The sequence below is a fragment of the Urocitellus parryii genome, chromosome 5, assembly GCF_045843805.1.
Source record: "Urocitellus parryii isolate mUroPar1 chromosome 5, mUroPar1.hap1, whole genome shotgun sequence".
Lineage (NCBI taxonomy): Eukaryota > Metazoa > Chordata > Mammalia > Rodentia > Sciuridae > Urocitellus > Urocitellus parryii.
The window spans coordinates 58,661,313-58,684,360 of record NC_135535.1 but is presented as its reverse complement, the minus strand read 5'-3'; the positions used below and the strand labels follow the sequence as shown (position 1 = coordinate 58,684,360).

Here is a 23,048-nt window from a genome sequence, read left to right as displayed (position 1 = left end):
CTACTGCAGCGAGCTTTGAGTGCAGGTGTTGTGGGTGGGAAAGCTAGGCAGAACGTCTGCAAAACCCTGGGACGCCACCTGATCGCGGCGGGGTTAGGAACTATGGAATTCTCTGGTAGAGACGAGAGCGGTGCCTCGAGAGAGAAGGATGAGAGTGAGCCCTATTTAGGAATGACTTAATGACCTTCGACGTTCAGAGGTCAGAACCGACCCTCAGTAATGCGCTTCACAGTGCGGCCTGCAGGCCAAAAGAGTCGTAGTCACTGTCGCGCGGTGGTGGTGAGTGGAGTCGGTGGCCACAAAATACCTCATCTAGAAACAGCCGCTGGGCCGGGGATGTAGCTCAGAGCGCTTGCCTAGCATGTGTGAGGTCCTGGGTTCAGTTCCCAGCAAAACACACAGGCGCGCCCCAACACTAACTAGGGAGAGAGTGGGGCGGAGAAAAAGCCTCCTTGGTGGTTGTTAGGATGCTTGGTTATAGTTTTACCTCTCATTTATTTTAGCTTCTCATTTATTTTGTTTTCTTATCTGTAAAGTTCAGACATTGAAATAAGGAAACGCACATGAAAATGTTTTGTAAACTCTTATGCGCATCTAGAATTTTGGCTGTTTTAATCGCTTGTCCTTGTTTTCCTCATTGAGAAGAGGTGAGGAACAAAAAGAATTTTGAAAACCAAGAACGCTCAGGAATTTTGTCATCTGCAACTTTCATCTTGTATCTCAGCAGAGCCTAAAAACATCTATATTTTGTAGGATTTCGGTAAAGAGCTATTATGGAGTGCCAACCACTTAATTTATCTCTCCTTAACAGAGACCTGCTAAGCAGTTTTTAGTCTGATTTTGAAGATGAGGAAACTAAGATTTAGAAATTATGACTTCTTGCATAAGGTAACCCAGGGCATAAGAACCACAGAGCCAGAAATTAGAACAAAGCCTCTGACTACAACACTCTTTCTCCTTCATGCAGCCCTTCCCCCAAATTAACAATTTGAATTGAATTACCCTAGCAGAAATAACCCTGTCCTTAAAACAAGAATTTTCTGTATGATATAGTACTGAAGGCCATTTCTTGAGGTACCTCTGACTATACCATAAAATACTGTTTTTTTTTTTTTCATTTTTGAATTGAAATGACCACCAAGACGCAACCATGGAGCCAAGCGCGGTGGCACATGCCTAATACCAGCAGCTCCGAAAGCTGAGGCAGAGGATCCAGAGTTCAAAGCCAGCATCCTCAGCGTGGTGAGGCGCTAAGACCCTGTCTCTAAATAGGTCTGGGGATGTAGCTCAGTGGTCCAGTGCCCCTGAATTCAATCTCTAGTTCAAAAAAAAAAAAAAAAAAAAAAGAAAGAAAGAAAAAAAGAAAAAGAAAAAAAAAAGATGTAACCGTGGGAAACTAAATATCAAAACCATGCTCTTTTGTGGAGCACGTTGTGTGGAAAGGCAGTTCTCCTTTTCCTTGGATAGGGTTGGAGGGGGTTTATTTGGTTTGAAACCAGATGGAGTGACCTCTTTTTTTTTTTTTTCCCTGTTTTTTTTTCCCTTTTGTAACCATTCCCTATATGCCCTATCTGTTCTCCTATCAGTAGAACTCCCTCTAATTTAGGACTCCAGCTTGCTGCCTTATGCTTGGCTTTGCATGAGAGGCAAACTTCTGTGTCTTAATACTAAATGTAGATTCAATTTAGCATTAGTTTTTCCATATATATATATCTAATCTTATCTTTGTTTCATAGGAATATTATTTCTCTGAAGGTTTTTGATCTGTTCCAGAGAAAAATAGCATACCTTAGGGAATTTCTAAATATTACCAGAAGTTATTTGCTTCCTTTTTTCCTATCACTGCTTCTTTAAATTAACTTTAATTATAATTAGTAATGAGTTTCTCCTTCTCTACACTTATATTAATAGAAACTGATTGGGCAGTGAAAAAATATCTGGTGGTAGATTGGTGGTTCTTTGCATAGAGAACTAGCCCCTGCTTACTTTAACCTTTGAACTGATTTTGCCTCCACTACAAAATGGCTGCCTAGGCATGAAGATGGAGCATGAACTGGTGAGTTGGAAGGCCCCATAGGGTTGAGTCAAGTATAAGATACTCAAGAACAAATTTGTGCCAGGTGTGGTGGCCCATGCCTGTAATCCCAATGATTTGGGAGTTTGAGGCAGGAGGATCACAAGTTCAAGGCCAGCCTGGGTAGCTGAGCAAGACTCTCAAAATAAAAAGTAAAAAGGGCTGGGTGGTAGAGCACCCCTGGGTTCAATCATTAGTACCATAAATAAATAAATATTTTTTAAGATGAAGTCATCTCAGGTGGTTAAAACTTGGTGGCATCATGATCTTTTTTTGTTTCTAATTTGAAAAGGACACATCTAGTTTCTATATTAGAGAATTATCCAACTCTGACCTGGGCAACTACACATGAGGGTTTTCATAGGTAAAATAAAACTTTCCTGTGTATCTCCTTTAATAGTGGATTATTTTTTTAAGATTTTTTTTAAAGATGGACACAATATCTTTATTTATTTTGTTTATTTATTTTTTATGAGGTGCTGAGGATCGAACCCAGTATCTCACAAGTGGGAGGCAAACACTCTACTGCTGAGCTATAACCCCAGCCCCTGGATTCTTTTATTTATTTATTTATTTATTTTATTTTTTAGTTGTAGTTGGATACAATACTTTTATTTTATTATTTATCTTTATGTGGTGCTGAGGATCGAACCCAGGGCCTCGCACCTGATAGAGTGCTCTACTGCTGAGCCACAATCCCAGCCCAATAGTGGATTCTTTAAGTCAGTCTTTGGCTTTGCCAGAATTTCATGGTATATGAAGGAGGATTGGTCTTAATGGTTTTGAATCCTTAAATTAAAAAAAGCTAAATTATCTGAGGTACAAAATAGGAAACTTGATGTTTGTGTTTGAAGACTTTATTTTTTATGATTTAGATGCTCTCATTTGTTCTACTCTATAGAATATAGCTGGGAAGTTAGTCCAATTGAAGGATTTCACATTTTTTTCACTATTAGTCTTTGTTAATGTTGCTATTGGGCAAACTCCTTACTGCCTTAGTTTCTCTATTTGTAAAAGATAAAACTTGAATTTTACTGGGTGATTGTACATTCTGAAATAATCGGCTTCCATTAACTCAATGAGTATCTATTTGTTGGACTATAGTGTGCTAGACTATGTGCTGGAAAATCCAAAAATTTAAAAATTAGGGCTGAGGCTGTGGCTCAGCAGTAGCGCATTTGCCTTGCATATATAAAATGAAGGTCTTAAAAAAAAATGAAGGTCTATCAACAACTAAAAAATATTAAAAATTAATTAATTAAAAACGATTTTAATTAACATAATTTCGGACTGGTTTTTCATTTCTGGTTTTGGGAGAAATGAGAAATGAGAAAGCTAATGTGTAAAATTTCTAATGAAAGATTCTGTGGTGCAGATATTCAGAAGGAAGTATAAAGAAGAAACACCTAACTTGGCTAGGATGAAGGGCCATTGAGTTAAAAGGGGAGAGAACCAATTCTTGGGTATTCTAGACCGAGAGCTGTGCAAGAACAACCAGTGTGAAAGTTACATTTGAGAGACTCTTAATTTCTTTGGAGTAAAAAGTGGGTATAAGAAAGTGTGAACCACCAAACCTGAGTTGTAGGTGGGAGTTACATGTTTTAACATAATGTTAGACTCTCATGGAGAAAATGGAATTTCATATGAGTTCAAATGTATTTGTGAAGTATTCCACTGTGCTTTCTTAGTTCCTCTTTAGTTTAACAATTGCAAAACCAAATTTTATAGGACTGAAATAATATCATAAACACCTTTAAAAAGAAACTGTATCACATTGGTCCACTTACAATGACTTTCATGCTGTCTTTCTTTTGCCAAATAATGCCATTTTTCTTTCTTTCTTTTTTTTTTTTTGGTACCTAGGATTGAACTCAGGGGTACTCAACCACTAAGCCACATCCCAGCCCTATTTTGTATTTTATTTAGAGACACTGAGTTGCTTAGTGCCTCACAGTTGCTGAGGCTGGCTTTGAACTTGTGATTCTCCTGTCTCAGCCTCCCAAGCCTCTGGGATTACAGGTGTGTGCCACTCTGCTCGGCCAAATAATGCCTCTTGAAATCTAGTTTTTCTGATGGCCATTAAAACCAATTATAGCAAGTCTGAATATGCCAAGAAAATGTGGATTTCTATAAGTATTCCTAAAATATATATTTTTTAGTAGTAGATGGACACAACACATTTATTTTGTTTATTTTTATGTGGAGCTAAGGATTAAACCCAGTGCCCCATACGTGCTGGGCAAATGATCCACCATAAGCTACAACCCCAGCCCCTAAAAAATATTTTAAAAAACTCTTTGTAGGCTAAATCTAATTTGAAAGCCTTTGTTGAGATTACTTTTTTTTTTTTTTTTTTTTTTTGCTGGGGATTGAACCCAGGGCCTTGTGCATGTGAGGCAAGCACTCCACCAACTAAGCTATATACCCAGCCCAAAAAAGCCTTTGTTGAAAAGGCAAAAAGAAAACACATTCAAGGGTTGATTGATAATATTTTAATACTTGTTTCTTTACCAACTTCTCTGGAGTCTGTGGCAGGAGCATCTTAAGTCCAAGGCCAACCTGGACTATTTAGTGAGCATGTGCCTCAAAATAAAAAATAAAAAGACTAGAGGTATAGCTTAGTGGTAGAACACCCCTGGATTTAAAGCCCTGTACCATACAATCAAACAAAAATCTTGTTTTTTTAACCTAAAGAATATAGATGGGGCTGGGGTAGCTCAGTGGTAGAGCACTTGCTTAGTATGTGTGAGGCACGGGGTTTGATTTGTGAAGCACTGCATATAAATAAATGAATAAAATAAAGGTCCATCAACATCTAAAAAAATTTAGGAAGAAAAAAAGAATATAAATGATGTTAGAATTCTACATTACAATATAGGGAATAAATAAAATTATTATTTAAGAGACAAGGTAGAAATTTTTTTTTTTTTTTTTTTTTAGTAGTGACCACCCTTTCTTCAGGCATTCTTCTCTCTCTCTCTCTCTCTTTTTTTTTTTTTAAGAGAGAGAGAGAATTTTTTTTTTAATATTTATTTTTTAGTTTTCGGTGGACACAACATCTTTGTTGGTATGTGGTGCTGAGGATCCAATCCGGACCGCTCGCATGCCCGGCTAGCGCGCTACCACTTGAGCCACATCCCCTAGGTAGAATTTTTTTTTTTTTTTTTTTAAAGAGAGAGAGAGGAGAGAATTATTTAATATTTATTTTTCAGTTTTTGGCGGACACAACATGGTTGTATGTTGTATGTGGTGCTGAGGATCAAACCCGGGCCGCACGCATGCCAGGCGAGCGCACTACCACTTGAGCCACATCCCCAGCCCCCTAGGTAGAATTTTTAACCATGGTTATCTAATTGAAATAATCTCTAGGCCATAAGTTTTAATGTTCTAATCAATAATCTAATTTGAAATATTTTATCTGGGCAAAGTTGTAATGTGGCCTGTAATCCCAGCGGTTTGGGAGGCTGAGACAGGAGGATAGTGAATTCAAAGCCAGCCTCAGTAAAAGTGAGGCACTAGCAATGCAGTGAGACCCTGTCTCTAAATAAAATACAAAAATAGGGCTGGGGATGTAGCTCAGTGGTTGAGTGCCCCTGAGTTCAATCCCCATACCAAAAAAAAAAAAAAGGGGGGGTTATTGGTGCTGGGAATTGGACCCAGGTCCTTAGGAATGCTGAGTTCTACCTCTGAAGTACACCCTCAGCCCCTACGTCATCTGTTTTGACCTGTCATTTTGCAAAAGTGTGGTGTTTATAGCTCTCTGAACTTCGAGGAAGTTTTCTATAAAACAGTTCTAGATCCTTAGGTAATTTATGTAGTAACTACTACTCAGAAAAGTGATTTTTCAAGACTAAGGATATTTGCTCAGTTGTGTTCATTTCTTATTCCAATCTATTTAATCTATTTAAATTAGTTAATTTAAATAGATTAAAAAATACAGTAAAACTGGGCATGGTGGGGCACACCTGTAATCCCAGTAGCTCTGGAGGCTGAGGCAGGAGGATCTTGAATTCAAAAGCCAGCTTTAGCAATTTAGTGAGGCCCTAAGCAACTCAGTGAGACCCTGTCTCTAAATAAAATATTTAAAAAGGGTTGGGGATGTGGCTTGGTGGTTAAGCGCCCCTGGGTTCAATCCCTGGTACCAAAAAAAAAAAAATACAGAAGGTGCTAAATGAAAAAAATTAATATAAGTATTAATTTTTTTGTGGCTATTAGCAATACTGGTGGATTTTAAGTGTCTCTGAATTATCTCAGTTTTGTTTTGGGCAATTTTCATTACTATTTATAACAGAATTAAAGGATTCAAAAATTGTTTAAAGGGGCTGGGGTTGTGGCTCAGTGGTATGTGGCCTGTGTGAGGGTTTGATTTTCAGCACCACATAATAAATAAATAAATGAAGTAAAATAAATAAATAAATCAGATAACCTTTAAAAATTGTTTAAGGCATTCTGTAGGATCACAATCTCCAATAAAATAATTATTCAGCATAGACACATAAGCAAGGGAAAAATATAGTCATAAAACTTATCAATTAGCTAAAACATTACTAAGAGCTGCTTTTTTTTTTTTTTTTTTGGTACCAGGGATTGAACTTGGGGGCATGCAACCACTGAACTACATCCCCAGCCCTATTTTGTATTTTATTTAGAGATAGGATCTCACTGAGTTCTTAGCAGCTTGCCATTGCTGAGTCTGGCTTTGAACTCGTGATCCTCCTGTCTCGGCCCCCTGTGCTGCTAGGATTACCGCCACCACGCCTGGTTTAGGGCTGTTTTCTTTTATGATTTTATTTATTCAATTCAAAACTGGAAAGTTTTGAAAGGGCATATAGTGGAGTTGCCCTCCTGCTCCTGCTTCTCATTTATCCAGTTTCCTTCCCCAGAGGCAAACAATGTTCTTGGAGATATATATATATATATATATATATATATATATATATATATATATATATATATATAATGCATATTATATATTATGCATATTATATATTATATATTTAATATTCAATTAGATAACCATGATATATATAACTGTATTTATAACCATTTTATATATATTATATATACTTAAGTTATGTATAATATATAAGTATATATACATTTAAACTATATTTTATATATTATATATAAATATAAACATATAAAATATAAATAAAACATAGATCACTGAACTATGTCCCCAGCCCTTTTATAAAATTTTATCTTCAAGATAGAGTCTTGCTAAATTGCCCATGCTGGCCTCAAAATTGAGATGCTCTTACCTCAGCCTCCTGAGTACTGGGCATAACTGTACTGAGCATAACTCACCACACCTGACCTGGCTATTTGATAATGACTTGTAAGAACTTTTTGTATATTTTAGAAATTGGCTCTTTGTGATAGAGTTGAATATATTCCCTTTCTTCCTTCTAGTTTATCATTTGACTTTTGGTTTTCCTTTTGTGGTTTTTGCTACATAGAAATTTTTTTATCTTTATATGATCAGATTTCTTAATTTGTGTTTCCTTTTTCAATGAATAACATTAAAATCTGGCATTCAGTAGAACCACCATTTGACCCAGCTATTCCCCTTCTCAGACTATACCCAAAAGACCTAAAAAGAGCATACTACAGGGACACAGCCACATCAATGTTTATAGCACCACAATTCACAATAGCTAGAATTGGGAACCAACCTAGATGCCCTTCAATAGATGAAAGGATTAAAAATGTGGCATTTATACACAATGGAATATTACTCAGAACTAAAAAATAACAAGATCATGGCATTTGCAGGCAAATGGATGGCATTAGAGCAGATTATGCTAAGTGAAGTTAGCCAATCCCTAAAAAACAAATGCCGAATGTCTTCTCTGATATAAGGGGGGTAACTTAAAGTGAGATAGGGAGGAAGAGCATGAGAAGAAGACTACCACTAAATGGGGAAGAGAGGTGGGAGGGAAGAAGAGGGAGAAGGGGAGTTGCACGGAAAATGGAAGGAGAACCTCATTGTTATACAGAACACATATATGATGTTGTGATGAGAAAAAGGAAAAAAAGAGTGTGTCACATTAGATTGGATACAGAGAAAGGATGGAAGAGGAGAGGAGGAGTACGGAGGATAGGAAAGGCAGCAGAATAGAATAGACAATATGATTGATGTATGTATATTCCATGTATGTTTTATTATATGTCAAAATACATTCTGCTGTCATGTATGACAAAAATAAAAATAAATCATATGGTTAAAAAAAGAAAAGAAAAAATATTCACAAAAAATTTTTTAAAAAATCTGGCATTCAGCTAAAAGCTTACATATAATCTCATGTATCTTCTGCTTCCTCATCGTTTTACATCCTTGTAATAGGTCTCAAATCCATCTACTTTTCCCATTTTCATTGCTACTGTCCTAATTAAGCTTCTTCTCCCACCTCCATTTTTTGAGACAGGGTTTTGCTATGTTGCCTGGGCTGCCATCAAACTCCTGAACTCAAGTTATCCTCCTGCCTCAACCTCCTCAGCAGCTGGGGCTACAGGCATGCATCCTTGTTTAAGGATTTATTTTTTTGATGCTGTTATTAATAGAATTAATAGAATGTTTTATAATTTCATATTTTAAAAATATGTTTTTGTTGTAGATGGACACAATACCTTTATTTTATATTTTTAATTTTTATGTGATGCAGAGGATCGAACCTAGTGCCTCACACATGCTAGGCAAGCGCTCTACCACTGAGCTACAACCTCAGCCCCTCACATTGTTTATTGATCATTTTAGCAATGCAATGGATTTCTGTGTATGGATTTTTGTATTCTGTGACCTCATTGAATATATTAATTCTAGTAGTGTCTTTTTTTTTTTTTTTCCCCCTTTCATTGCTGAGGATTGAACCAGGGGCACTTTATCACTGAGCTTCATCCCTGTGCTTTTTTTTTTTTTTAATTATTTTTAAAAAATTTTATTTGGGGCTGGGGATGTGGCTCAAGCGGTAGTGCTCGCCTGGCATGCGTGTGGCCCGGGTTCGATCCTCAGCACCACATACAAAACAAAGATGTTGTGTCCGCCGATAACTAAAAAATAAATATTAAAAAAAAATTATTTACTTCAAAATCCTTTTTAATTTTTTATTGAGACAGAATCTTGCTAACTAGCAGAGAGTGTCCTTGAATGTGAAATTCTCCTGCGTTGGCCTCCGAAGTCACTGGGATTACAGGTGTGTGCTACCACACCTGGCTGTACCCAGGCTCTTGTGACCACTGAAGTATACCCCAGCCTGCTACTGGGTCTTTATCTAGATTTATAGCAAGGAATAAAATGGATATGTCATACTCAAACGTATCATGTTTAGGTGAAAAAATACATAAAAATTTATAAAATGCTTTATAATCTACAAAGTAATTTTATAGTCATTGTCTGATTTGAATGTTCTGATAATAACTGATAAATAAGCAGAACCAATACTACATGGATTTTGTAGAAAGAAAACTGATTGTGATTTTCTAGTTTAGCACAGCAAATAGTAAAGGTGGTTGTAAATTCCAAACTTTTGATCTGGCTGCTACAAATCCTATGCTTGGTTTTTCCATGTTTGCCAAATATAACCTATTTTACCCAGAAGGTGGCAGTGTTCCTACCTAACCCCAGAACTGGGGATTGAATTGAGGGCCTCATGCATGCCAGGCAAGTCCCCTGCTACAAGTGTTTCTCTTAATATTCATTGAAGGTTCATTTTCCTTTTTGAGGTACTTAAAAAGAGGTGAAAATTACATTATTTTGTCAGAACTTTTTTTTTCTAACACGGTACTGGGATTGAACCTAGGGCTCTTGCACATGCTAGGCAATCACTTTACCACTGAGCTACACCCCAGCCCTTTTCATTTTATTTTGAGATAGGGTCTTGAAAAGTTGTCCAGGCTGTCCCTGAACTTGAGAACCTCCCGCTTCAGCCTTCCCAGTAGCTGGGATTGCAGGTGTGCAACACCACACCACAGCAAAACAGTTTGCCTCAGAGAACATTACTTCATCATATGTTTTGATGTTAAAGATATTAATAAAATTGGTGCCTATATTATAGGAGTTCACAATTTGGGAGAAAGATGTGGAGGTTGGCGCTGGAGATTTAGCTCAGTGGTACACCACTTGCCTAGCATGGAAGATGCCTTGGTACAATAAAATGAAGAGCTGGTGCAGTGAAGAGGCTGAGGCAGAGATCATAGGTTTATGGCCAATCTGAGCAATGTAGGGAGATCCTGTCTCAAAATAAAAAGGGCTCGGGGTATAGGTCAATAATAGAACATCTTTGGGTTCAATCCCAGTACTGCCAAAAAAACCAAAACCAAAAACAAACAAACAACAACAACAAAAAAGATAGATGAACTATCAAGCAAAGTTAAAATACTTCAAAAATTTCAAATAAAAAAATGTTTTTTCTTGTGGTACTAGAGATTAAACTGGGGTTGCTCTACCACTAAGCTACACCTCATCCCTTTTTATTTTGAGACAGGTTCTTGCTAAATTGCCCCAGGCTGGCCTCAAACTTGTGATCCTCCTGCTGCATCCTTTTGAATATCAGGGATTATATATGTTACAGGAATACAAATTTATAATGAACCTCTTGAGATGGTGCCTTTTTTTTTCTTTTCTTTTTCTTATGCTGGAATATCAGGCCTAAGGCTTAGTGCAAGCTAGGCAAGCACTCTGCCACTTAGCTACACCTCTAGACCCTTGAGGTAGTGTCTTGTGCACGTGCATGTGTGTGTACAGTGTGTGTGTATGTGTGTGAGTGTATGTATGTGTGTCTCCCCGTAGACTGAACCCAGGAGTACTCTACCACTGAACCACATCCCCAGCTCAGAAACTACTTCTTATATTGAAATTTTTTTCTTTTTTCTTTTTGGTATCAGGGATTGAATTCAGGAGCACTCAAGGACTGAACCATATCCCCAGCCCTATTTTGTATTTTATTTAGAGACAGGTCTTGCTATTGCTGAAGCTGGCTTTGAACTCTTGATCCTCTTGTCTCAGCCTTCCGAGATGCTGGAATTATAAGTGTGTGTCACCACACCCGGCTCTTATATTCAAATTTTACATTTAGTTTAAGATTTCAGGGGCTGGGGATGTGGCTCAAGCGGTAGCGCGCTCGCCTGGTGTGCGTGCGGCCCGGGTTCGATCCTCAGCACCACATACCAACAAAGATGTTGTGTCCGCCGAGAACTAAAAAATAAATATTAAAAAAAAAAAATTCTCTCTCTCTCTCTCTTTAAAAAAAAAAAAAAGATTTCAGGATAACAGTAGCACTTATCACAGAAGGAAAACAAAATTCAAGAATATTACCTCCTAAATTTACAGTGAATCAAAATTCAGATAAAATCTTGAATACCTGGTTAGTAGCACCTTCTAGCAACCGTGGTTTTCTACAAACTCTTTTGCTGTTTGTGCTAGTTTATCCCAATGTACAAATTAAGAATAGGTGGCTCAAGTGTGAAGGAAGCAGGTATCTCCTGAATAAAAAGAATATTGCCATATGATTGATCAGTGTAGATCATTTTAAAGAACGCATAGAATCTAGTTTCTACATTAGGCTAACTTTCTGTCCCAATGATTCTACATGATTTGATTTCTGTATTCATTCCTTAAGTGTTTAGAAAAGAAAAAGTTCATTTGAAAAAGTTGTTGAGATATTCTCTGTAGTAATTTTTGGCCAGAAATATTTGTTGCTATAGGAGATGAGAGCATACTATTGGCACTGATATACAGGGTTGTGCGATAAATTATTCTTTGGAGTTGTCTTGCCTGTTTTCCAGTGAAATAAGTTGAGGAGAATTGAGGCCAGGCTTTCCCAATTTCTAGTTTTAGACTGATTTTGTCATTCCATCCTACATCAGAAGGGATCAGAGCTAGGTTTTGCTTTGTTGTTTGATACAGCTCCTTAAGGAAGCAAAGGTGTTAAATACCCCTCCACCGCCACTTTTCCTAAGGCTTAACTTCATCCCTTTAACAGGAAATAAATTCAACTTTTTAGATTATTTTCATTACATAACACTTAAGGAGCACTTCTGCACTTGGGGCAGGCAGCACTTTTGCACTTGAGGCAGAAAGTTAATCAGTGGAAGGAAAGATAATGAATAAGGAGTATTTATATTGGGGTGGGGTATGAGGAGTGTGTGTGGGGGGGGAGATATCCATGGCTGTGTTATGCCTTGTTCAGATCTCTGAGCTACATTCCAAGCTTCACTAGCAAAACAGCCTGTCTTAACTTCATTCAGCCACATGTGCCACATCAGCTTGGCTCTCATGGAATGGCTGGCTGGAGTCCAGCACATCTGCAGGTGATGCATTCTTCTGAGTTTTCCACCCTGATGTGGAGGGGCCTATAGTGACAAACAAACATTTTTTAACATACAGATCAAGGATGATCCAGCCCCAGTTCCTTTACTTGGAATACAAGTTTAAAAAGGTTGCTTTTCTGAAGAAATCACAAATCAGTCTATACTGAAAAGAGACATTAAAGAGAAGCTAAAGAATAACTTTTTTAAAAAATTTATTTAGTGGTGCTTTACCACTGAATTATATTCCCAGACCTCCGTTTTTTTTTTTTTTTTTTAAATTGAAACAGGGTTTTGCAAAGTTGTTGAGACTAGTCTTGAATTTGTGATCTTCCTGCTCACCCTCCAGAATTGAGTTGTGGGATTATAGGTGTGTACCACCAAGCCCAGAAAATAACTCTTACTTTACTTTTTCTTCCCCTCTCAAAATACTTCTAGTGCTGGGACCACGAAAACTAAAAATTAAAGAGACATTGACCAAATCTAGAAAAAGGTGGGCAATATAATGGGCAAAACAGAAGGGAGTCAGAGTAAACACTGGAGGAAATAGGATTCTTCCTCCTTCCATATACTTCCTGAATCTAACCATAGAACACTGTGCCTTCCTCATCTCTTCCACACACAACACCATATCCATTTACTGGCTGGATGTGGTGTAGTACGCTTGTAATCCCCACTACTCTGGAGGCTGAGGCAGAAGGATCACAAATTCAAGGCCACCAGGGGGCAAAACCTCATCTCAAAAAATGAAAATGGCTTGAGATATAGCTCAGTAATAGAGCCTCTCTGAGTCTCAATAACGCTAGGAATAGTCTTGTTTGCCTGTAATCCCAGCAATTTAGGAACCTGAGGCAGGAGGATTGCAAGGTCTTCAAGGCAGTCAAGATGACATAGTGAGACCTTGTCTCAAAATAAAAAATCAAAAGGGCCAGGGATATAGCTCAGTGATAAAGCACATGGCTTGAGGCCTTGGGTTCAATCTTCAGCACTACACATTTACCCCACCCCCAATTTTTTTTTTTTTTAGAAAAACATGAGCTTTATTTTTTAACAAACAAACCAGTTTTGTTTAAATTTTTAAGTTTGTATAATTTTATATATCGCAACAATTATCCTTTTGAATTATCTTTTCCATTCATTTGAAAACAAGAGGTACCTTAACTCAAAGATGGTATGAGAACAGGTGACAGGCCAGATGGCCCACATGCTGCACCCTGCTGACCTGAGCCCCGAAGTTTTAACACAGAATGAAGAAAATATGGGGCTGGGGATGTGGCTCAAGCGGTAGCGCGCTCGCCTGGCATGCGTGCGGCCCGGGTTCGATCCTCAGCACCACATACCAACAAAGATGTTGTGTCCGCCGAGAACTAAAAATAAATATAAAAAAAAAAAAAGAATGAAGAAAATAAACAATTTTCTGTTTCTTTTTGTTTTTATACTTTTAATTTTTTAAGTTATGCATAACATTAGGATTCATTTTGACACACGCATAAAAGGATAAAATACAATTAGCTCTAATTCAGTCCTCAGTACTCCTCCCTTCCCTTTCTACTCCCTCCTCCTAGAGAAATACAATCTTGAACTTTGTTTTACTTTCTATTTAGTTTGGGGGTTTTTTTGGTCTATATTTATTTATTTATTTTAAATATTTGTTTTAGTTATACCTGGGCACAATATCTTTATTTTGTTTATTTTTATGTGGTGCTGAGGATCGAACCCAGGGTCTCACACGTGTGAGGTGAGCACTCTACTGCTGAGCCACAACCCCAGCCTCTGTCTATATTTATTTAACATATTCCAACAGTATTCATGAACTGTGTCAAGTAAAAATTAAATGATGCCTGCTTTAATAAAAGAAAAAAAACACAAGAATCATGGCAAAATGTGTGAGATATGATATTGAATGAAAAGCATGTTAATGAACCAATTCTTATGAATCCTGGAAGGCAAGATTAAACCCTGAATAAATAATCTAAAAATCTTTTAGGTTCCACCCCAAATTTGAAAAAACTAAACATACCAGAATAAAGGATGCTGTTCCCACTTAGTTTTGTTAGTGTTCTTTGACATAATTTACCTTTGATATCAGTTTGTGTATATGGGTAATTTTACTTCTGTGGCTTCTATGTGAACTTATTTAAAAAACTATAAAGATGTAGATTTTTATATTAGTTCATCTAAATAGTTTATTTATTTGGATCCTTCTTTGTCTCCTTTCTATCTGGTACACCACTCTAGGGGAAAATGGAGTTAAGTTGTTTTTTTTTTTTTAATATTTTTTATAGTTTTTTAAATAGTTTCAAACCCAGTCTCTGAAGTATGGCCACGCAAGCGCTCAACCACTGAGTTACATCCCCAGCCCCTGGGGTTAAGTTTCTTTTTTTTTTTTTTTAGTTGTAGGTGGACACAATACCTTTATTTATTTTTATGTGGTGCTGAGGATTGAACTCAGTGCCTCACACATGCTAGGCAGGCACTCTACCACTGAGCTACAGCACAGCCCTTGGGGTTCAGTTTTAAGATGCATAAAATCCATATCTCTACCCCCAGAGATCTGCTTCGATTTCTTTGTTTAGTAGGATTCAAAGGAAAATGAGAGCTGGGGTATCTTGTACCTAGTGCTCTTTGATTCTGTGGTGTTTGTTTGTTTCTAAGAGCTTAAAGATGTTATGCCAATTTACAGGAGATAGGGAGTTACGAAAATAATTCTTTTTTAATATTTTTTTTAGTTATAGTTGGCCACAATACCTTTATTTTATTTATTTATTTTTATGTGAGGATAGTACCCAGAGCCTCACACATGCCAGACGACTGCAATACCACTGAGCTACAACCCAGACCCACGAAAATAATTTTTGAATAATCAGTTCATTTGCTAATGGGGGGAGAGAGAAAGGAAAAATTGGATTGGGTGGTCCCTGTGGAACTTCTGATCTAGTATTTTCCAGGTATGTAGTTTAACCTGCTTTGTCCTAATATAATCTTTCTTCCCCCCAGTGCTGGAGTTGAACCCAGGGCTTTGTATATGCTAGGCAAGTACTCTGTCTCTGAGCTACATCTACATCCTCCCCTTTAAAAAAAAAAAAAAAAATCTTACTTTGAGATGGAATCTTGCTGAGTTACTCGGGTTGGCCTCAAATTTTATTTTATTTATTTATTTTTGGTACGGGGGGGTTGAACCCAGAGGTGCTTAACCACTGGGCCAAATCCCCAGCCCTTTTTCATATTTTACATTATTTTTTATTTTGGGGGAGAGGGTGCTGGGGATTAGAACTCAGGGCCTTGTGCATGCAAGACAAGCACTCTATCAACTGAGCTATGTCCCAGCCCCGTGGCCTAAATTTTCAAACCACCTGCCTCAAATCTCCTGTAGCTAAGATTATAGGTGTGCACCATTGCACCTGGCTCAGGCTCCATCTCTTTAAAAAAAGGTTAAAAGTAATGATTTTTAATGTTTTTATCATAAACAAATGAAAATATTTGAGGGGTTAGGTATGTTTGACTTGATTTAAATATTACACAATATGTGCATATATCAAAACATTGCCTGCTACACATTAATAGGTATAATTTTATGTATCAGTTAAAAACAAACTTAATTTATAAGATTTGAAGTGTTTGTCAAAGAGATGTTGTCATTTTCATATTCATAGCAACACTATTCATAATAGCCAAGTTATAGAATCAACCTAAATGTCTCTCAACAGATGAATAGATAAAGAAAATATGGCATATTTTCACAATGGAAGACTATTCAGCCTTTAAAAAGAAGGAAATTCTGTCATTTTGTAACTGCAGGATGGAACTGGAGAACATTATGCTAAGTAAAAGAATCCAGACACACAAAAACAAATACTACATGTTCTCATCACATGTGGAATCTAAAATAATCAAACTCACAGAAGCAGAGGGTAGAATGGCTGTTAGAAAGGCTGAGAGGTGGGGGGAGTATAAAAGGGTACAAAATCTCAGGAGAAATGAGATTCTTTTTTTTTAAAGATCTAATTGCACACCTTGGTGAATTTTATTAATAGTGTATTACAGGAGCTGGGGTTGTGGCTCAGTGGTAGAGCGCTTGCCTAGCATGTGTGAGGTACTGGGTTTGATTTTCAGCACCACATATAAATAAATAATAAAGTTCCATCAACAACTAAAAAATATTTTAAGGAAAAAAAATAGTTCATTGTACATTTCAAAATTACTAAGAAATTTCAAATGTCCTCACCACAAAGAAATGATGGGTTATCTGAGGTGATGGATATATTAGCTTGATTCAGTTATCCCATATTATATTCATAAGTCATATCTCTTTGTACTCCATATAAGAGCTATAAATTGTTAATTTACAATTAAAAAAAAAAACCACCATGAATAGCCAACTACAGTGAGACACAACAGTAGGATGACAACTACAAAAGAGAAACACGGGGGAGCTGGGGTTGTGGTTCAGTGGCAGAGCGCTTGCCTAGCATGTGTGAGGCACTGGATTTGATTCTCAGCACCACATACAAATAAATGAACAAAATAAAGGTCCATCAACATCTAAATAAATAAATAAATAGATAGATAGATAGATAAATAAATAAATAAATAAATAAAAGAAGCACATAGCTCACTGGTAGAGTGCTTGCCTTTACTGCAGCCTGCAGGAACCCTGGGTTCAATCCCCAGCACACACACAAACAAAACAAACAAAAAAACTCAGCCTTCAAAAAGTGAATATTAGAATTTTAAAAAATTAAATTGATTGCCTTTATGGATTTGGTCCTCAAGAATAAGTTTTCTGAACCACATTAAGCCAAAGGAGAAGGTATCTACCAAGGACTTCAATAGCAAGGATAAATTGGTATATAATTAATGAGTATCTGAGGGCAGAGAAGGTGCTTTTTTGAAAAATATGTCATTACTGAGAGATGCTGTTATTTATTTATTTGCTGTAATTGGCTCCTGTTTCCAATCTCAGTTGCAATTCCCACATTGAGGCTGTTCCCACCCTTCCTGTGTCCCTTGAGCTGAGCAGGCACTTCCTGTCCTATTGGAAATGAAAGTTACAGACTGGGGGTGGATGTGTATGTGTGTATTTACTCTGCAGAATGCTAGTACTGTCTGTTCCATTATCATAGCAAAAAAAAAAAAGTGACAGGAAAACCAGGCTGGAGACCAGAACTTCATTTTGGGAGCTTTATGTTTGTTGTGACAAAACAGACTGGATCAATTGATGTTTGGAGGGTACTTGTGATGTAGCAGGGTGGCCTTAAGAAGGGATTTGAACACTTTCATTCTAAGTCCTGTTCCACTTAGATGGGGAGGGTTCCTGGGTATCAATGTTAAGTTTTGGGCTTACTAGAATTTTCTTGTTAAGGCTTTTTCTACAAGGGATTTATTTGAAACTATTAGATTTAAATCTTGTTACAACTGTGTTAGGTTCTTACTCTTAAGTTATGTTTTTCTCCCTAGGAAATTTTCTATTTTTCTTCTTTAAAACATATGTTCTTTAAATAGTTATGTATATATTTATTTTTACAGCTCCAAGAGGACTTAAGCAGCCCTCCCAACTCTACAAACTTCAGCGTGGACATAAATTCCAGTTTTGGTGAGTTGCTGTACTTATTTCAGCTTCATGGATCTTAAAAGACTTGGAAATAGTGGGATAAAGAGTCAAATAAGATATATTTCGGTCTGATAATGGCTTTTTTGGTGGGGAGGGTGCCAGGGATACTTAACTACTGAGCCACATCCCCAGACCTTTTTATCTTTTTATTTTGAAACAGGGCCTCACTAAGTTCCTTAGGGTCTTGCTTACTTGCTGAGGCTGACTTTGAACTTGTGATCTACCCTCTTGCTTCATCCTCCCAAGCTGCTCGGATTACAGGCATGCACCACCCGGCCTGATAATGCCTTCTTAAATATGAACTCCTTCCTGAGAGAATCTGAAATAGGAGTCCCAGGATATCAGTGTAATCTGGGAGAAACAGAACTACCTAAGGATCTAAAATTCATTTTTCCCCATTTTTAATTTTCTCTGCTTTTTGGTGTGTTCCTCTGTTCTTTACTAGAGCACTAAGATCACTCTAAATATACTTTATCTCAGTGTATTTTCTTTTTTTGTTGGTAGGGGATTGAACCCAGGGGTACTTAATCACTGAACCACATCCCCAGCCCTTTTTATATTTCATTTCTTTGCTAAGCTGCGTAGGGACTTGCTAAATTACTAAGGCTGGCTCTGAACTATCCTCCTGCCTCAGCCTCTTGAGTTGCTGGGAATTTGTTTTCTTTATGTATTTACCAAGTCAATATCTCAGTGGTCCCTTTGGCATCAGGCTTAAAATCTTCTTATAGCTGAGATCTGAGGAAAGGGAAATTTTTGTTGTCTTTTCGTAAGAATCAGAATTTGTTCACAGAGTAAAGGGGATGAATTTGAAAAGGGTTAGACCTACAAATTCTTCTTTCTAGCTTTAACTACTGAGCTTATGGAAAACAAAAAACTAATATCTTGGGCATTAGGACCCAGTGGAAGTGGCTCGTTCAGACTCTGGGCTAACTTCTCTCAGTGACGTAGAAGCAGCCCTAACTCATTCTTACCCGCAGCCCCCCCATCTCTCTCTCCTGCTCCCTTTCTCCCCTTTCTCCTCCCCCTCCCTTCTCCCTCTCCCTCCCCCTTTTTTTTCTCCCTCTCTCTTTCGCCCTCTTTACCCCCTCCCTTTCCTTCTCACTCTTCTCTTTCTCAGTTCTCTAACATTAAAGAGAAAATGCTGCTATCAGTGACTTCCAGGCCTGGGATTTCAACTTTTGGCTATAACAAGAACAACAAAAAGGTAGGGAAAAGAGCTTTTTTGGAATTCAGTTACTTCCTTTTCTGGGGATCCGGGAGTGCCCTTGGCTTTAGCATTCTCCTTTAAGAGGGGAATGAGTTCCTCCCTCGGCTCAGTGCTCTCTTTTCCACTACTTCTTTTGGTGCCATTTCTCACCTGGTTCTGGTGTTAAAAGAGTTTACAGTCCCCGTTTATGAGGCCTGAGAAGGCATGGAAATTAAAAACAAATCAAGCTTGCAAGTTTGTATCCTTGAGAAATGAAGTTAGACTCCCAGATGATACATACCTATCTCCATGGGGATAATATGTCATCTCAGACCACGTCCCCTAGCCCACTCCCAACAAACTCATTTTGACTTTTGGTCAACAATGTCTATTCTCCTCCACTCTGCCTTTCTTTCTTTTATTTATTTATTATTTTATGTATGTATTTATATTGTGCTAGGGATCAAACCCAGAGTTTCCTGCATGCCAGACAAGCACTCTACCAATAAGCTACATCCCAAGCCCCCTACCTTCCTTACTATCACCAGATTGCTGAAATCACAGGTAGTGCAGTTTTACAGCTCATCAAGAACTGGGTATGTTCTCCTAGACCCTGAGACCCTATCCCACTCATTTTGTAAAGAAGGAATCTTGAGAGATGATATGCCTTGGGATTAAAGCATAAAGGTCTGTGATTCTTTGGATCTTGCTTATTATGATCTGATACTTGGAGCTCTGCAGATAACCAGGCTTAGCAGGGATCCTTAGAGTCTTTATGATTAACCATGGCTTCCAGAGATATGTACTGTGGTTGGGCACATGGGCAGTCTGGAAAGACATGGACAATCTTGCCCATATTTGCCAGGGAATATCCTTGGGAGTTTCTTGGCATTTCAGGGCACAGTATTGATTAAGAGAAATTTTATGGGGCTGGGAATTTAGCTCAGTGGTAGAGTGCTTGTATAGCTTGCATGAGGCTCTGACTTTGATCTCTAGCACTGCCAAAAAAAAAAAAAAAAAAAAAAAAAGAAAGAAAGAAAGAAACTTTATGCTGTAGCAGGAAGATTCTACTCACTGTCTGGGTATTGTAACTGTTCTTTATAAGACAGGGATTTTTGCTCATCTAATAGAATGTTGGAGGTTGCAAAGATCCCTGCTGCTTTCTCTTGTACCTATAGAGATCATTGCAGGTAGATTTAAACCTAAGTGTCTAATCAGGGCGGTGGGTGAATTTATCTATTTATTTTTTGTTGTTGATATTGGGATTTAACCCAGGGCTTCATGCATGCTGAGTAAATGCTCTAACCACTTAACTGCTTCCCCAGCCCCTAGTGGGTGAATGTTTATAGACCCAAACTTAATGTTAAGTTATGGTCGTTAGTTTATATAGTTTTATTCTGTTTATGTCTTTAAGAATGAAAGGTTCATACATATTTGTTGAATATGCATATCCTGATAACCTCCTATTAAATGTTATACAGTTTTATGTATTATACTTATATATTTGAGAGGGGAATATTTCATCTATCTTTATTTTCTTCAAATTGGTATAGTACTGTATTAAAGCTTCTTTCCAGATTTTTTTTCTCTCCACATTTGTGGTTACTCAGAACCCACTAAAATAAAGTAAAATGAATCTCCAAAATTGACTGTTTTCCTATTTCAGGGTTTTATGTATTTGAAGATATCTAAAACCTCTCTCATCATCAGCTCTCCACTCCCTCTACCCCCTGGGAGAATAAGAAGTGTTTAACTAGCTTCTAAATCTAGTGCAGTATAGGGAACAAAAGGTAAGGTTGTAAATTTGAGTTCGAATTTCATATCTCTTCCTGATAACCTGTAAGATATAGGAAGAAATTCAGGAAACATTGGGACGGGTGGGCAGGATAGGAATAACATTGTATAACATTAGTTACATTGTTACTGATATGTTTGTCAATCTTTGGGTTCTATGGGTCACTGTTATGTATGAGACATCTAAGGATGCTGTATATTTACATCCTTTTGTGTCTGTATATAAGACTCTTGTGTGTTTTTGTTAGATTGTGAATGTTGAGTGTATTTAAACTAATGCTTTACCATGTTTCTAGTCTGCTATTGACATATAGGCTTAATATGTTTGTTTCTCTGTTTTGGGACAAGTGTTATGGATGCATTTTCATTTATTCATGTAATTTGTGCTTTTTAAAAATAATCTAACATTAATTTTTAAAAAATAACAGCTTTTTAGTGATAAATGTAAGGTATACCCTTTATTAAACTAAACATAAAGGGATTTATAAAATAGTCCTCCCTTTGTGTCCTATAGTTCTTTACTCAATCCAATTCCTCAAGGAAAGTAACTGGTAATAGTTTGGTGTATGTGTCATTTGAGACTTTTTTTTTGTACCAGGGATTGAACCCTGAGGCTCATTGCCACAGGGCTACATCCCAGCCCTTTTTTATTTTGAGACAGTGTCTCACTAAGTTGCTGAGGTGGCCTTGAACTTGCAATCCTCCTGACTCAGCCTCATGAGCCACCGGGATTACAGCCATGTGTCACTGTACTGGCATCCAGACTTTTTTAAAATGCCAAAACAGAGTTTTAATCTTGACAGTAGCTAATTTGCTGTTTCTGTTAAGATAACCTGTAAGATATAGGAAGATATCAGGTGGACCCAATCTATGTAATAAAGTTGTAATAAAGTTGTTGGACCTGCTCCAAATGTTTAAAAAATGGAAATAGGGGTATATAGCTCAGTGTTAGAGCATGTGCTTGGCATACTCAGGAAGCTCTGAGTTTAGTTCCCAGCACCCATCCCTTAATAAAAAAGCAATCAAATTATACATATCTGCTACTTTTTTTTTTTAAGACCAGAATTTTTACACCATAATTTGCTGTTGTCTATAGTCATCACCTGTGGTTTTTAGAATAACAGATTTCCAGAGATATTACCATTTTGATTTTTAAATTTTTTTTAAGAGAGAGAGAGAGGGAGGGAGATTTTTTTTTAGTTTTCGGTGGACACAACATACAACATCTTTGTACGTGGTGCTGAGGATCGAACCTGGGCCGCACGCATGCCAGGCGAGCGCGCGCACTACCGCTTGAGCCACATCCCCAGCCAGTTATTACCATTTTGAAAAGTTGCTTTTTGTGTTCCACTTGTGACTTGCTTATATTAAAGTGTATTATTTACTAGATTTTAAAAAGTAGGATTACCTAATTTTTTCCCCTTCTTTTTTTTCTGGGGATTGAATCCCAGGTGCTTTACATCCCCATTACCCCCACCCCATTTTTTTTTTTTTTTTTTTTTTTTTTTTGTGGTGCTGGGGATTGAACCCAGGGCCTTGTACAAGCCTTGTATAATTTTCTCTTCCCCAGTCCTCCCCAGCCCTTTTTATTTTCACTTTTTTATTTGGGGATAGGGTCCTGCCTAGGCTGGTCTTGAACTTATGATTCTTCTGCCTCGGCCTCATGAGTTGTTGGGATTACAGGTGTGTGCCACCACACCCAGCAGGATTATTTTATTTTGAAATATATACTTACTGGAGAAGTTTCTAAGAAGCTCATGACAATCATACTTTTCTTACTTTTTGGCTGGTGTTAAATATAAGAATGCAGTCAACAAAAGCATAATGCCTAATAAAGGCAATCTTTATTGGGATATAATGTTAAATTCCCATTTATTTCTTTGGAATTAAAATAGTTACAGAAAGGGGAAATGTGGACTTCAAAAAGGGATTCTGGAAGATAATTTAATGTACTTTTTAAAAACATCAGCTTTAATAGCCTTCAATTAGTCTTTTTTATAGGGCTGAAGCAAAAAAAAAAGTTATTTCTAGGGTCTTGCCACTGTGTCTTCAGTGTTTGAGTGAGTTGTCTCAGTAGG

The 23,048-nt window shown here is 37.3% G+C and overlaps 1 protein-coding gene across 7 annotated transcripts in view; it reads left to right on the top strand.

The window, feature by feature from the left end:
* The first annotated feature begins 17,559 nt into the window (after positions 1 to 17,559).
* Rbms2 (RNA binding motif single stranded interacting protein 2) overlaps positions 17,560 to 23,048 on the top strand; it is a 52,528-nt gene continuing 47,039 nt past the window's right edge. For 3 of the 7 annotated variants that reach the window (XM_026398430.2, XM_026398427.2, XM_026398428.2), the window contains exons 1-2: positions 17,615 to 17,972; positions 19,108 to 19,194. In XM_026398430.2, coding sequence (XP_026254215.2) covers positions 19,129 to 19,194 — 66 coding nt within the window. In that variant the 5' untranslated portion in view covers positions 17,615 to 17,972; positions 19,108 to 19,128. The other 4 variants (XM_026398425.2, XM_026398426.2, XM_026398429.2 and 1 more) reach the window with 4 other exon arrangements.